Here is a 16,749-nt window from a genome sequence, read left to right as displayed (position 1 = left end):
CATATTGAAGCGATTTGGCCTTGCGACTCAACATGTCAAATCGCATGGCTAAAATCAGCACAACACCACTTTGTGGTGCTACATGGATTACCAAAGGCAGTATATGTACTACACCTGGCAGGGGTTCAATTTGTATTTCTACTATGTAGCCCAACAAATTCGAACCATCAATTTTCACTGCTGCCTTTCTGATAAGGCAGTAATACAGGACACAAAACCTCACAGACCTTAATGCTGTACAAATCTGATGTGCAACAATAAAACACTATGAATAGAGATAGCACATCCATATTGAAATGATTTGTCATGCGACTCAACATGTCAAATCGCATGTTTAAACTCGGCAGCCATTGCTGTTAATAGCACTGTCTGAATCAGCACAGCGCCCTGCAAATCAGGACCATCAGACTTCACTGCTGCCTTTCTGATAAGTAACCAACAAGGCAGTAAAACAGGACACAAAGCCCCACAGACAGACCTCAATCTTGTGTATGTCTGATGTGCAGCAATATAACCATTATGAGCAGAGATGTCACCAGACACAATGATGTGCATTTCTGCTGTGCAACACAAAACCAGAAAGTACAGACCACCTTCACTGTTGTATTTTTCTGATCTGTAGCCAAACAAAGCAGTACCTTTAGTATATAAAGGACAGCAAACAAGCTTCAGTGCAGTGCATTTCTGATGTACAGCAATATAGCCCTTATAAGCAGAGATGTCACAAATCTCAATGTGTATTTCTGCTGTGCCACAAAAACATCCCAGCAAGCACAAACCTTCACTACTGAGGTCTACTGGTGTGCAGCCAATGAGGAGTCATGGTCTATCCCTTTATGAAATAACCAACAGGCAATTTATTTCATAGGCATAGCCTGGGCTGTAGATACTAAACCTTCACCACCAGAGAAGGAACAGATCCTAAAATGGTTGGACACCCTACTATTAGTAGTAGTTGTTGTCCTACCTTACCTCCATAGACTGAGCAAACGCTAGCCAGCACATATCCAGGTGGTGCTGATTAGCAACTAAAGTCTCAATGAGCCCAGCCCTAGAGACCAATTTAAGACCTCTCTAGAAGAGGTGGTTACCAGTTTAGCCTGGGAGGTAAATAGCTATTTGCAGGCTTCAAACAATTAATTATGTAGCTCTTGCATAGGTTTGCACAGAAAATCCTCAATTAAAAGGATGTAGGGAGCGATCTATGGTGAATCGCCTTTAGATCTGCCACTGCGTGGATTGTAGCCCAAACCAATAAAAAATAAGTTTCTTCTTACCTCCTACACTATAATATAAACACAGTGTAAAGGTGGAGTGGGAGGTTGGAGCTTATGAAAGTTAACTATAGCAGGCAACCCCCAAAAGGAGGATCTGTGACAAGGGAACCCCTACTGTGCCACACAGTAGCTTGGTCTCTGCCCATCCTTGAATGTTAGGTCAGCTTTTAAACATTGTGAAGCAACTTCAGATTCCTAGCAGCTGGGCTAATAGGGCCGGTAACCTAGTGCACCTGCTGACCAGGGGAGCTTCTGAATCCACCAACCACTGCCCAATTAATAACCTGTTCAGTGGTATACCTGGCCTGTAAGTAACTTTGTATCTACCAGGTCCCCTCTGTACGCTATATTCATCCCTACTAAATGTACCACAACTGGGCATGTAGGGAGAGGCTGGCAACCTACTGCTGCGATAACCAGTGTCTCTGCTGTAAGAGGGAGCTGTGGCTGGTGGTTTTAGCAGTGGCGTCTGCGCTATTTGTATCCCGACCCCAGGTTCTGCACTGCACCAGTCAGTATATACACGGGGAAGGGGGAGCAATGGCCTACCTACCTCTTTCTCATCTGAAGTGGTTTAGGCACACTCGTTCCTCTGCACCACCTGTCCACCATACAGCTTCTCTGATGTAAGAGGGAGCTGCGGCTGGTGTTTTTAGCAGAAGCTTAAGGGCTATTTGAATCCAGACCCCAGGTGAGATCTCAAATGCCCAGGAACCCTCTGGCTGGAATTGGGGATTTTGCAGCTAAATTCCCACGGCAAAAGGAAAGTAAAGTACTCACCGTTGTAGTCTTCCTCTTTTTGCCACAGCCAGCGGGCTTGCTTTTCCATCCTTATGGTCCACACGCAAGGAGGATAGCCGCCAAAGTGCTCCCCCCCCCAACTGCTGTCCCCATAGGGAAGTCAGTCTATATACATGGGGGGGGGGGGGGCAATGCCTTCCATTCCTCATTCCCATCTTCATATCTGAGGTGGTTAAGGCAGACATCCACCGTAGTAAACTGGTGCCTCCTCGCTCTAGAGAAAGGAGGATGTGGGCGCCTGCTCCTACTGACTCTCAGCCTTCCCTCCTGGGTAAGAACGCCGCTGCCATTTTCCCGAAGTTTGAAAATGACGCGGGTGCTTGTTGCCACGCCCTCTCCGGCAGCCCACGCGAGCTACCGGGGACCCAGGAGTCGGGGACAAGCCCCCTGGAAAGAACCGATGGCCAGCACCCCCGTCTGAACAGCCACCTGTACAGGTAAGGAGGGGGGAGACAGGATAATGGCCCCTGAAGTTCTGGGTACACCACTGTACCCAGGGTCCTTCAGCTCTCAGGGGGGCTCTTCCAATTTCTGCTGCCCGCCCTGAGGAAAAGATAGGGGAACCCCCCAGGAAGGACAAGAATATCCTACCAGACCCAGAGGCTTCCCAGGCTTGTGGTCCGGCTCCCAGGGGGAGACCACCAGCCCCAGGCTTCGGGTCATTTGGAAAAAAACAAACAGTTTCGCTGTGTAGGGAGAAACACAATCAAAAACTGAGGATCAAGGGGAAGGGTGGGGACTTAAAACAGCTGTCGATTGATTGTGTTTCCTGTAGGGAGGAGCCTCTCATCTCTCAGGTGTGCCGTCCTGGAAGATGACTTGAGAAAAATGACTGTGCAATTCAAAAAATCCAGGTTTTCTTTTCTTAATATCAAAACGTTCCAGTCAAACTAAAGATATAAACATGTTTTTGATTATTTCATCAGTGAAACATCTGGAAAATCAACACCCTTGTCTAATGAGTACCTAATTACCCTCTTAGTAATGATCCGCCCCGTGATGATCCATTTGCTCAGCGGGGATCACTCCGTCCCCGCTGAGCCGGCGGCGGACAGGGCGGCCCTGGCACACTGTGCAGGGACCGCCCTGTCAGTTCTCCTTTCTCCTCTATGGGGGATCGGATGAGCACGGACCGTCTGTCCGTGTTCATCCGATCTGCAGACGGATAGAAAAATAGGATTTTCCTCCGTCTGCAGAATCGGACAATTGTGGAGGCGGACAATAGCGGGTGTCTGCGGATGTTCATCCGCAGACACCCGCTATCCCATAGGGATGCATGTATGTCCGTATTTCATCCGCAAACGGATGGATGAAATACGGACATACTGTCCGCATGTGTGAAAGGGGCCTTAAGATAGTGAAGAAACACTTCTTAAAAGGACACCTCCAGTAAAAAATGTTTTCCAATTTTTTTTTGTCTCCTTGGCTGCACTGGTACAGGGCTAGACCTCCTATCATACTACTGAAGGTTTCTGAGCACCCAAATGGGAAACCTTTATAAACTACAGTGGCAACAACAGGCTTTACACATAACAGCATCGTCCACAGATGGGAGCAGATGAAAGGAAACCAACAAATTATTGCCATATTTCTCCCAAGAAATGCTTATGAGTTTATAACAGCATATACATTTTCACAAGTATAAAAGTTTATATAAATTCACCTTTTCCATAACTAAAAGATATAAATATAGTGGGCAAACTTACAAAATCTGCAGGGGATCAAATAATTATTTTCCGCACTGTATATATGAACACTACTGAAGAAATTAGAACAGTTTAATGTAACTGTATAATTGTGCCCTACATATAGATAAGCACACAGAGTCACAGTGGCAGGTGTTCTATAAAGTAATAAAACAGATCTAAAAAAAATTACATTTGAACGTACCGTTGTATTAGTGAAACGATTCAGGTATGCAGTAATGACGCCACATTTGCTCCCAGTGTAAAGTTGACAACTGTCTGGCACCCAAGCACAACTTGTTACCTATTGCACATTAAAGATTTTTTTTTAATACAACAAACCACACAAGTTAAAATAAATAGGGTCAGATGATAAAACCTACAGACTGAAAAGTATCAGCATTTACCTCGCAATATTTCCATTAGCTATCTGGTGAATGTCAACAGAGTTCAAAATTTCAGTGCATACCTAGCATTTTTAACAATCAAGCTATACAATTTAACAACCCCCCTTCTACAACTCATAATTTTACCAAGAATTATGAAATAAATACTAAAAGCAGCCCATGTAATAAACCGTAGTGAAACGCGAATAATGTTGGCATGGTTGATAGTGGCAGGCATGTAGGGGATTAAATTATAGTACAGCCATGGCCCAAAGTTTTGAAAATGACACAAATTAATTTTCACAAAGTCTGCTGCCTCAGTTTTTATGATGGCAATTTGCATATACTTCAGAGTGTTATGAAGAGTGATGAGATGAATTGCAATTATTTACAAAGTCTCTCTTTGCCATGAAAATGAACTTAATCCCATAAAAAAAACATTTCTGCTGCATTTGTGAAGAAGGCTTCAGGGTGCCCAAGAAATTCCAGCAAGAGCCAGGACCAGCTCCTACAGTTGATTCAACTGCAGGATTGGGGGGGGGGGGGGGGGGGAGCACCAGTGCAGAGTTTGCTCAGGATAGGCAGCAGACAGGTGTCAATGCATCTGCACACACGGTGAGGTGAAATTTTTGGAGGATGGCCTGATGTCAAGAAGAGCAACAAAGAAGCCACTTTACTCCAGGAAAATATCAGGGACAGACTGATATTTTGCAAAAGGTACAAGAATTGGACTGCTGAGGACTGGGGTAAAGTAATTTTCTCTGATGAATCCCCTGATTGTTTGGGGGATCTGGAAAAAACCTTGTCCGGAGAAGAAAAAGTGAGCGATACCATCAGTAAAGCATCCTGAGAGACCATTCATGTGTGGGGTTGCGCCTCAGACAAGGGAATGGGCTTACTCACAATTTTGGTACAAAAACATCCTCTGAAAGAAACGTCTTCCAAGCATCCAAGAACAGTTTGGTGATGAACAATCCCAATTGAGAACTTGGTCAATCCTCAAGAGTCGGGTAAACAAAAAAAAAAAATAAACTAAAAAAAAAAACACAAATTCTGGCAAACTCCAAGCACTGATTATGCAAGAATGGGCTGCCATCAGTCAGGATGTGGCCCAGAAGTTGATTGACAGCATGCCAGGTGAATTGCAGAGGTCTTGAAAAAGAAGGGTCAACATTGCAAATATTGACTTGCATAAACTTATTGTAATTGTTCAAATAAACCGTTGACGCTTATGAAATGCTTAGAATTATATACTTCAGTATACCATAGTAGTATCCGACAAAAATATCTAAACACTTTGTGAAAATTAATATTTGTGTCATTCTCAAAACTTTTAGCCTTGGCTATAGTATAGTCCTTTAAACAGTGTTGATTAACAATTCATAAGCAAAAAAAAGCAATCTTGACAATACATGAGCTATACTTGGGCATTTGTGCGGATGTGTGGGAAACACAGGTAAAGGCTACAATAGTTACTGTAATTGGAGCACAATCAGTGGGAATTAAGTCATATGGCCAGCTGGAATAATGTTCCTTACTTTGTAGGTCAGGGTGCAAAATTTACTTCACACTGGTGGTTATTGAAAGGAAGAAAGCCCCTTGCATTGATGCTAAGTGGGAAAAATGCTGCATTCTTACTGCTCACCACCAATGTAAATTACATTTTTTTATATTGCTGGTGATGGTCAGTGAAAATGCAGAAAACCACATAAAAATGTAATTGGTGTTATTGGCACTACTTACCTGCTAGCAACAAGAGGCTTAATTCACTGTACTGGAACTATAAAGCATACCTGTAGCAAGGTTGTGGTGGGCCTGTATACTTTCAAGTACCACAAGCCCTTATACCTTTTGCAATATATACAATAATTAAAATATCTGCAATAAATAGTCATCTGAACAATGCCGTTGCCATCTGGCAAGATATTATTTTGCTGGCTGTTCCTGTACTCAAACACTGCAGTTGGTGGTAGCAGAGACAAAGCACACCTACTGCCCAGCCCTAAGTGAATATTAGTTCCCTAAGAAAATGACATAGCCAAAGATGCAAATGAAATACAAAATTCTTGAAAAAGGGGCAGCACAGTGTGGGCGCCACAGTGGTGTAGTGGTTAGCACTCTCACCTAGCAGTAAGAAGGGTCGCTGGTTCTAATACCAAGCAAGACACTACCTGCTAGGAGTTTGCATGTTCTCCCTTTGCCTGCGTGGGTTTCCTCCGGGTACTCTGGTTTCCTCCCACACTCCAAAGACATGCAGGTAGGTTAATTGGCTTCTGTGCAAAATTTACCCTAGTATATGAATGGGTACCTGTGGGCTCCTTGAGGGTAGGGACTGATGTGAGTGTGCAATGTACAGTGATATGGACAATTGTAGACACTCACGCAGGTTGAACTGGATGGACTGGTGTCTTTATTCAACCTAACTATGTAATCGAGATTTATTGAATTAATTATCTGAATAGTATTTACAAGACAGCTCACTATAATAAGGAACCAAAATTATGGTTGGAACTTCTAACTGTACAATTCTTGATGCCCTTCAGTCTGGATTTAACTCTCAACAAGCCAAAGAAACTGCTCTCCTAAAACTCACAAATGTTTTACAAACAGCTAAAACTAATGGTCACTATTCTGTACTTCTACCTCTCTGTTGCCTCTTAGACAATTGACCATGCCCTCCTACTCAAAAAAACTCCAATCCTTTGATCTCTGTGACTGTATCCTTCATTGGTTCTCATCCTACCTATCCCACCGCATCTTCAGTGTCACTTACAATTCTGCCTCCTCCTCTCCTCCTCTTCCTGTGTCTGTCAGGACCTCCCAAGGTTCTGTTTTGGATCTCTTCAATTGTTGATCTACACCTCCACCCTGGGTAAGCTTCCCATGGCTTTCGATACCATTTCTATGCTGATGACATCCAAATAGATCTCTACCCCTCAGCTTACTCCATCAGTCTTATCAGTCATCACTAATTTACTGACAGACATATCAGTCTAGATGTCACACCTCTTCCTCAAACTCAATCTATCCAAAACCAAGCTCATAATATTTCCTCCCCAACATGCCCCTTCCTCTGACTTCTCCGTCAAGATCATTGCCACAACTATCAACCTATCCCTGCAAGCCAGAGTGCCAAGTGTAATGCTGGACTCTCTTTTCGTGCCCTCATACAATCATGGTTAAAAACATGTCATCTCTACATGCCTCTTCTTAACCAATGACACCACAAAGCTTCTAATTTACTCCCTGCTTATCTATCGCCTCAACTACTGCAACTGTTTTCTCAGATTACCTTTGCATAGGCTATCCCCCTTTCAGTCCATCATGAATGCTGCTGCCAGACACATCCACCTTACTAACCATCCCATGTCAGCTACTCCTCTCCAACAATCCCTCCACTGGCTTCCGCTCAGCCAGCAAATTTAATTTCAAATACAAAAAAAATAAAAACATCCACAACTCTGCCCCCACATACACCACTAACCTAGTTTCAAAATACCAAACAAATCGCTTTCTTCATTCCTCCCAGGGCCTCCTGCTCTCTATGTCCCTTGTCAGCTCCTCCCATGCTCGACCTCTCCCCAAGCCTTTCCCATTCTCTGGAACTCCCTACCCCAATATGTCTGTATAACTATCTCCAATTCCGTACACTTTTTGGCGTTCCATGAAAACCATTCTCTTTTAGAGAAGCCTATTCTGCCTACACATAACGATACTTTTATTTTCACCATCCGCTCGTCCCCCAGTGATTACCTTTTATATCACATCTTTTTTAGATTGTAAGCGCTAACAAGCAGGGCCCCCCCATTTCTACTGTATTGAATTGTATTGTAACTGTACTGTCTGCCCTCATGTTGCAAAGTGCTTTGCAAGCTATTGGTGCTATATAAATTCTGTATAACAATATTTCGAAAATATTTGCTAAAAGATGAGAGATGTCCTTGTCCTATAGGAATCTTCTTAATAATAACAAAACACTATAATAAGTTACCCAAAAAAACTTCAGATACAACTGGGCAATATCCAGTGCCTTGGCATCTATTCATATGCTCTTTGGGGACCTGCATATTAATGCAAAATCCTATTTTAAATATGAATTACCTTTTAAAACCAACATCACTACTCTTTTCTTCTCAATATCAATCTCAAAAAACGTACTATTACAGGTAAATGTATCTTTGCACACATACTGAAGCGTGCTTCGGAATGTGCACATTTTCATAATTTTGAAAAAAATCCATTACCTGGTGATGTTCAGAACACTGTATGAAATTCACGGGGGGTTCGCTTTGTTTACTCTTCAGTCTTAGAATGTTGTCAGGATATCCCCAGCTGAGAATTGCTGACCACTGAATATCAGTACTGTGCATACTTCGAACACCTAAGATTATTTATTCCATATTATAATCAGAAAACAGTGTGTACAATCCTTTTTGCATTAAATATTAAGGCTTACAATTACATTTTTCCACCACAGACACACATTTTACCAACATACGCTCTTCAGAGTTGTAATATTACTGACAATACTAACACCTGGTGTATTATCCATACTGTGCAAAACAACAGTTATGTTTCCGATGAAATCAAAAGAGAACAGCTAAAAACATACCTTGCTCCTTACTGTAGCTCATCATCAAGCAGAATTTCTTTGATAAGCCACATATAGCTCTAGTTGGTAAAGCCTGCAGAGTGCCAAATCTCTCTCCATGGGGCTGGCTGAAGCACACAATAGGATCTGGAGAACTTGTGGAGCCAACATATTCTCCCCATTTCAAACCTCTTATCCAAGGTAATGGACTCTAGCAGAAGAAAACAGAGTCATTTAATATATGTAAAAAAGAATAGGGAGATAGAAAAAAATGAAAAAAGTTAAATCAAAAGACAATTGGCATACTGTGTTTAAGATTAATATTTCTATATATGAATATGTTTATTGCCTCTACATATGATAAATCTTTGCTTTTTCTACTGGGTTATACCAAGCATGCTTAAATTCGCTAACTTGTCAATTTTAGTTATTGTCCTGGGATGCCTAAACATTATGAAAATATCTGTCTTTTTAGTCGATTTGAGCAAAACTATCTAAAAATAAGCAGACTACAAGGAGGTATGACAATAATAATTTATTATTTAGAATAACAACCATCTTATATGTTGAGCAAGAATGCACTTTGTGTAGCAAAACAGGAATGCAAGATGTTTATCTAAAATAGCAAACCTATACTTACTCATTTCTTTTACTGTTGTATGTGCCAGACAAAGGTAAGGACTTTCCATTTTGTGTAGTTAGCCATGCTACCACATTTTGTCAGCTGCATTATCAGTTCAGATTCAGTACTGTAGTTTGAATTTACCAGTGTTAAATGTTATTTATGCTAAATATTACAGAGCACTTTATAACTATATTTGGTATACTTCTTTGCATATACTGCTTATTTAAATTGCAGGTATGACGTATTGCTACTTACAGGGTAAGAAGGTTCCTTTGAACTGTCTCGGTTTTCTCTGAACGCAAGTTGTACCAACAATCCCATGGCAGCGGGAAGTTCTCCTTCCATGAGAGGTTTTGATCCTGGACGGCACACATGAGCACTGTGAAACAGCTGTCGTGGCGTTTGCCCGTAAGTTTTAATCATCGTTTCCAGTGCCCGTCTTTGAACAGGATCTTCAACTGCTGAAACGTCCATTCCAAAATAAGTCTTGAAAGAACAAAACATAGGTAATATTTTATGTATAAACACAGACCAGAAAAACATTCAGCCACATGGCAAATAATAAAATCCTTTATACATAGCATGTTTTAGATATCATTGGATATATAATCTTGCATATTAGAATCATTTAATTTTACTATGTTGTTCCATCTGTGTAGGTAGCATACATAATTTCGATCACCTCTCCATTTAGTTTTTTCTCTAGTTTTGTTACCCTACGTAAATGTATCCTTCAATTGTTACATTTCCCATTATTTACAAGATTTTAAAAGCTTCCCAAAGTAGAAAAGTGACTCTACTGTATCTAGAGTGGGGGTAGTGAAATGGAGCAGGCCAGGCATGGTCTATGTTGCTCTGGGCCTTAAAAATCAGCAACTAAATGTCCTGTGCTAAATACTTCCTGCACTTGTGTCACCCTACAGTGGGCATAGAAAAGAACCCCCCCCTCCCCCAAATAAAATAATCACATTTTGTTGCTTTGCAGCCGGAAATGAAGACAAACGGGTTTTTCTTTTTATTATCCAGCGCTGTATTTACTCAGTGCAACTTATAACATCCAAGTGAAAGATATAACACCAACATGTCAGGAAATAAAAAATCAAAAACAGAATTACTGAGTTGAAAAAAGGATCATCCTCTGTGTCAGTATTTTGTTGAACCACCTTGTGCTTTAAAACAGCCTTTAGTGTATTGGGATAGGTCTCTACTAACTTTGCACATCTAGACTTTGCAATATTTCCCCATTCCAGAACTGCTCAAGTTCGGTTAACCTCCCTGGCGGTATGATTCAGTCTGGAATTAGGTGCTGAATGCGGTACAATTATTTTGCATGGAAATCTGGCGTTTTATTTTGTAGTCCTGTAATTCTTAGGAATAACGCTCTTAAATCTCTTCAAACCAGAGTCTAGCAGACATCCCGGGTATGATAAAGTTTATAATATAATAAAGAATAATAAAAATTATTCAATAATGTAATCAAATCCTAAAACACTGAAAAAGGGACACTTTTTGGTTACTATGGACAATCTCCAAATTCCAGGCAGAAAAAACAGTATTTATAATATAAAAGTGCATGCAGGGCACTGCACAGACCACTGGGGACAAAGAGGGTGTGTAATTTTTTAATACAGTACTGTAATCTGTAAGATTACAGTGCTGTGTGTGTTTTGTGTCCTTTTTTGAATTTGCCGTAGTTTTGCGCTCCCGTGCGCCGTAACGTCGCAGGGAACGGAGCTCGGCGGCATTCGGCACTGTGAATCGAGCGGAGGACAGCTCGATCACACAGCGCGGAGGACATCGCTGGATCCAGGGGACAAGGTAAGTAAGTCTCCCTGTGTCCTCCCCTGCATCCAGCGGTGCGATCCCGAGTCTGGCTCGGGGTTACTGCTCCTGCTAGTAAATTCCCAACCCGAGCCAGACTCTGGATTACCGCTAGGGAGGCTAAATTTGATGGTGACCGTTAGTGGACTGCAGTCTTCAAGTCATTCCACAGATTTTCAATGGGTTTTAATTCTGGGCTCTTACTAAGCCATGTAAGAACATTCATCTTTTTCTTCTTCAACCACTGTGTGGTCATTTTTGCTGTGTGCTTTGGGTCACTGTCATGTTGGAAGACAAAACTTCCTCCCATTGACAACTTTCTGGCAGAGGACAGCAGATTTTTCTCAAGAAGTTGACGGTATTTTGCCCCATCCATTTTTCCTTCTATTCTGACAAGTGGTCCAGTCCCTGCTGCAGAGAAACACCCCCATAACAGGATATTACCACCTCCACTCTTTACTGTAGCAATGGTGTTATTTAAATGGTTAACTGTATTAGATTCCCCCCAGACATATCGTTTGGTGTTGAAACCAAATACTTAAATTTTAGTCTCATCGGACCAGAACACTTTTTCCATGTGGTCTCAAACTTCAAGATGAGTTTTGGCAGAGCTCAGTTGTGACTGCATGTGGCCTTTCTTGAGTGGCTTTTTTTCTTGCAACCCTCCCATACAAGCCAAATTTGTGGAGAATGTGTGATATTGTAGTCACATGCACAAAATGACCACTCTGTCAAATTCCTGCAACTGCTTCAGAGTTGCTGTAGGCCTCTTGGTAGCCTCTCTGACCAGTTTTCTCCAGGCTCTTTCATCCAGTTTGGAGTGATGTCCTGATCCAGGGAGGGTTTGTATTGTACCAAATACCTTGCACTTCTTAATAAACTTTACTGCGCTTCTAAGCATTGATAAAGCCTTTGGATTTATTTTGCGGGGACTGAAATACTCCAGGAAAGCTCTTTTCATCCTGAGATAATCACATTGACCACAGCTGATCACAGTTGAAAGTCAAAGGGATTTTGTGCCATTGAGAAGGTGACTAGCTACACCTGATTGAATTTACAACTCATTTATCGGTGGGTCGTGATTATTTTTCCAACTCCGTGATTCTGTATTAATTTTTTTTTACATTTTTTGCCAACATGTTGGTGTCATAGCTTTCACTTGGATGTTATCTTGCACTGAGTAAATACAGCTGGATAAAATAAAAACTGTGCCGTTCTTCATTTCAGGCCTCAAAGCAAGAAAATTTTATTTTAAAGGGGGATGCTTTGTGTCAAATATTGATATGTAAAGATTGGACTACTAGTAAATATGACAAAGTATAAAATAACTGGAGGGCGTATTAAACACCTATCCAAAACTGTTTAATCACTTTTGATTGAAGTGCTTATTTACGCTCTATTTTGAGGTTCAGTAAAATCTCCAGAATACATCCTGACAGAATTATTTTCCAAGCAATTCTGTTCATACTTACTGCTGGGTGGAACACATTGATCGCTTGAACAGCAGCACGTCCTTTCTGTTTGTAGCCAAATACAAGATCGATCCAATTACAAATTGTATGGGAAACTTGGTCCGACTCTAGGGCTTGGCGATGAATTAGGATGAACAGACGTGGATCATTTCGGGCCCAAGGTGGAAGATTAACATGATTCACTCGTTCACCATTTTGACGTACACCAAAATCAAAGCCTATTTAGTTGAAAAGACAGTCTTAAAATACACACACCTCTGAAGCACTTCTAGAATAATTTGCTAAATTGTGTTTATCAGACATTTTTTTTCTTTTTTTTAGATGCACTCAAAATCATGCCTGCAATACAATGCAAAAAACATGCTTGCCCTAGGAGCAAACTTCACTTTCATCTTTTCTTGCAGCCAGCATATTGGCAGATGTTCCTCGCAACCCTATAAAAGAGCCCAATTCCAGCCACAACTTTTTGTAAAGCTCTGGGAAGAGCGAGAGCCTGTGTAAGGTTTTTACTATTGTCTTTCTTAGGAAGATCACCCCTATCAGGACAGAAAGGGAAATTCCTACAACAAAAATGGAGACAATGGGAAATAAACAGAACTTTATATTTTATTGTTATTTTTATATTTATTATAATATTTTATTTTTTGTGTATAGTCCCAGACAGAAATCAAAACCACAAAATCAGCAAATTAAACCCCACCAGCACTTCATAAAGTCAGAATAGAGCTTTTTGTTGACCACTGTAAAAGCAATGTATTGGAGCACACTCCTCCATCAGCATTGCCCAGATAAAGGGCCAAGATTTCTGACAAGTATCGTCATATGCTTTAGATCGCTGCAATATCGGCTCGGGTGCCCCCACAGTAAGCTGCTTGCTGTGAGGGCACTCAATAGGAGGAAGGGGAAAGGAGCACCAGCGGGGGGACCAGAGAAGAGGAGGATCTGGGTTGCTCTGTGCCAAACCGCTGCACAGAACAAGTAAGTAGAACATTCTTATAGAATTGAGAGCCTTTAGTATAATTTTAAGACCGTGGGTCAGGAGTATGGGACATATCTTTGTTCACAACAATGTTTCCAGAAAGAAAACAGTAAGCAACACAATTGTGACATTTTTACAAATTTTACTACAAATTTCTTGAGACTGGAATTCAGAGGCACAGTGCCACACTGTTTAGGCACAATTTATATTACTAAACTTCCCTATAATGTAGCAAATCTTCACTTTTTGAGTTCAGTTCCCCTTTAAATCTTATGGCAAATTAAAGAAATATTTTAGTTGTATAAAATCACTTACCTTCTCTATTCACCAAAAATTCAGGCAAGTAGAAAAACTCTGGAATAAGCTCTTTAACATCAGTCATTGATTCATAGGAAGACAAGCGCCATGTTGTATTCGTAGAATGAAATGTTCTGTCAGGGATATCAAAACTTTGATCTGTAAGAAAAATAACATGTTTATTTATAAACTATTGATGGCCTAGGAACATTTGGTAACATAAATAAAAATACAATTTTCAAACCCCAAAGAATAATATTTCCCCCCAAAAAATCTAATTGCTTAGGTATCACATAATAATTTAAGAGAAGCTGCTTTACACATATCACTATGCATTTCAATCTACAGATTTCTCCCTAAAAACAAAAATTAAGACAATGATATTATTGCTTCAGACCTTGATATGCCAGGAACATTTTGGTAAAAGGAGGCAATCGGACCATGAAATGCAGTACAGTGCCACTGTTGGAGTAATGTGATCCATAATGATATGGCTGCACTGGAGGCATTGGATCATCTTCTCTATCTCCTTTACAGTATTCATCTTCCAAATACTAAAATTAAGATAAAACATTTAGTGAAAGAGAGCAGTGATATTAATTTCAAATAGTTAATTTATCAAATTGAAACAGTAAAGTCTCCTGCAATACTTTTCCACATCTAAAGCATTATGACATAAATAGCATATACAGTAGGTGTCTCTTATATTCTCCTAATCTACCCAGTTTGAGAGAAATCGGCCTCTGTTCAAAGGTCATCTTGTGGCCTTACAGAACTCCCATCTATATAAATGGGCTCCAGTGACCGCTGAACCCTGCTTGGCTCGCCTACATCTGGATGATTAATGGATGATCGGACCCACGTGAGGCAGAAGACCCACATGTTCTCAGGCTCCTAAGCCTTTACTTTAGCGAGTTGCTATTTACATAGCTTGCTTTATTCACACGATGCTACACTTAGTCTGCTGCTCCCAGTGGTGTCTCCTTTCCATTACAGCTACCGGTGCTACAATCCTTCCCAAGGTAGCTCATCCTGTTCTACGAAGGTCAATCCCTGAAAGCTGACCCTGAATGACATTTCGACATGTATATGCCTGATATTACTTCATTGTCTTCCTAAGAAACACCCTCTACTGTCCCTACCTTTACAAGACAAGTGATAACACTAAAAAAAATGGCACAGTGTTGTTAACACTACCTGATTCATGAAAATGTTTTGGACTGTACTTTTCTCTCAAATAAAGAACTTATAAGAAAAAAAAAAACAAAAAAAGGCATGCGTGCTACACCCTGGTCAAATGCCTTAACTAAAGAAAAAGGTGCTAATAGTCTCTGAAACAAGGCGGCCAAGGCAGATATTCACCCCTTGATGGTATTTAAGATCAGATGCTGGTCCAGATTAGACTGGAAAAAGGACAGAATGTATCCTAGTGTTACACCACACAAAGTAGGTATTCCAGGTGTGAGGGAAGACTTTGTAAAAGTCGGCATCAACAGCCATGCTATTTAAGCCAGCAACCGAGGAGGATGATGATCCAGCCCTTGAGACAGTAGGTCTGATCTGAAGGGTCCAAGGAGCTTCCGCCAGAGTTTGAGTGTGTACGAGTAACACTTTTTGTTTAAATTAAAGTATGGGCAAAGCTTATCTAGCCATACTTCTTATGTGGGTCAGAGTAGCGCACTCCTGTGATGCATAATCAGTCATCAGCTGGCTAAAGCCTGCTGTTGGCTGACATCACAGAGTAGCTTCAGTGTCTAGATGTATCCCAAGAAAAATCTTGGTATCCACCCAGATGCCTGACTAGCAGACCCCCTTCCCAGGCTTAGAGCTGGGGAACAACAGAAGTGGGCATGTATTTTTTTTTTGTTTCCCACATTTAGGCCCCTTTTCCACGGGGCGAATCAGTGCTGATCCGCCCCGTGGATGTCCGCTTGCCCAGCGGGGATCACCGGAGCGATCTCAGCTGAGCAGAAGATGACGGGTCCGTTTCTGCACACTGCGCAGGGACAGACCTGTCACAGTGCCGCTCTCCCCTATGGGAGATCGGATCACCCGATCCGATGACGGATGGAAAAATAGCTTTTTCCTCCGTCACACTTTTTCGGATCGGAGCGGGTTGGATGTCAGCGGACATGTCACCGCTGACATCCGACGCTCCATAGACCCCTATGGAGCATCCGTTCAGGTCCGCCTGAAAAACTGACAGGCGGGCCTGAACGCATCGTTCGTGTGAAAGGGGCCTTATCCTTTAAATACATTTTATATGTATATTTTGCATGGGCAGTCAAGTTTTTATAAGCCTATTCCAAAGTTGCAATGAGAAGCCGAATACTTACAAATTCTGTAAATTACTAAAAGGAGTGACTTTGCTTTAAGGGTTCATTGAAAGTAGCCATGATATCTCTTGCAAACTGTTATGATTACCTTGTAATTATCTATGTACCGATCTTCCTTTTCTTTCGATTGTACAGCAATAGGCTTGACAAGATTCCTGAAAAAGCATAAGTAGGTGAAATTAACATGATAGACACAACAGTATGATCCAGTAGATGCCAAGTATAATAAAACCTTGGATTGCGAGCATAATTCGTTCTGGAAAAACATGCTTGTAATCCAAAGCACTTGTATATCAAAGCAAAAATTTCCCATAAGAAATTATGGAAACTCAGATGATTCGTTCCACAACCATTTATTCATAAGTCCTTCAGTTTATAGTCCATATAAAAACATTATAGCAACGTGATAGGTTGTGTAACCATAAAATGTCCATCAACAAATGGCAGCCTCCACAAGGGGATCAGAAGCAAAATCCAGC

At 41.2% G+C, this 16,749-nt stretch overlaps 1 protein-coding gene across 2 annotated transcripts in view; it reads right to left on the bottom strand.

Annotated features, from left to right (window-relative positions):
- LYST (lysosomal trafficking regulator) overlaps positions 1 to 16,749 on the bottom strand; it is a 568,355-nt gene that overhangs the window by 47,912 nt on the left and 503,694 nt on the right. For both annotated transcript variants that reach the window (XM_077486620.1, XM_077486621.1), the window contains exons 40-47: positions 16,359 to 16,425; positions 14,332 to 14,488; positions 13,953 to 14,093; positions 12,659 to 12,876; positions 9,621 to 9,851; positions 8,762 to 8,951; positions 8,394 to 8,530; positions 3,969 to 4,067 (exon numbers count right to left, since the gene is read on the bottom strand). In XM_077486620.1, the coding sequence (XP_077342746.1) occupies positions 3,969 to 4,067; positions 8,394 to 8,530; positions 8,762 to 8,951; positions 9,621 to 9,851; positions 12,659 to 12,876; positions 13,953 to 14,093; positions 14,332 to 14,488; positions 16,359 to 16,425 (1,240 nt within the window). The remainder of the gene's footprint in view (positions 1 to 3,968; positions 4,068 to 8,393; positions 8,531 to 8,761; positions 8,952 to 9,620; positions 9,852 to 12,658; positions 12,877 to 13,952; positions 14,094 to 14,331; positions 14,489 to 16,358; positions 16,426 to 16,749) is intronic.

The sequence above is a fragment of the Lithobates pipiens genome, unplaced genomic scaffold, assembly GCF_037356315.1.
Source record: "Lithobates pipiens isolate NorthernLeopardFrog02 unplaced genomic scaffold, aLitPip1_a1.2 Scaffold_18, whole genome shotgun sequence".
In the NCBI taxonomy this organism is placed as follows: domain Eukaryota; kingdom Metazoa; phylum Chordata; class Amphibia; order Anura; family Ranidae; genus Lithobates; species Lithobates pipiens.
The sequence above is the reverse complement of the archived record's forward strand: the minus strand, read 5'-3'. Positions and strand labels throughout refer to the sequence as shown.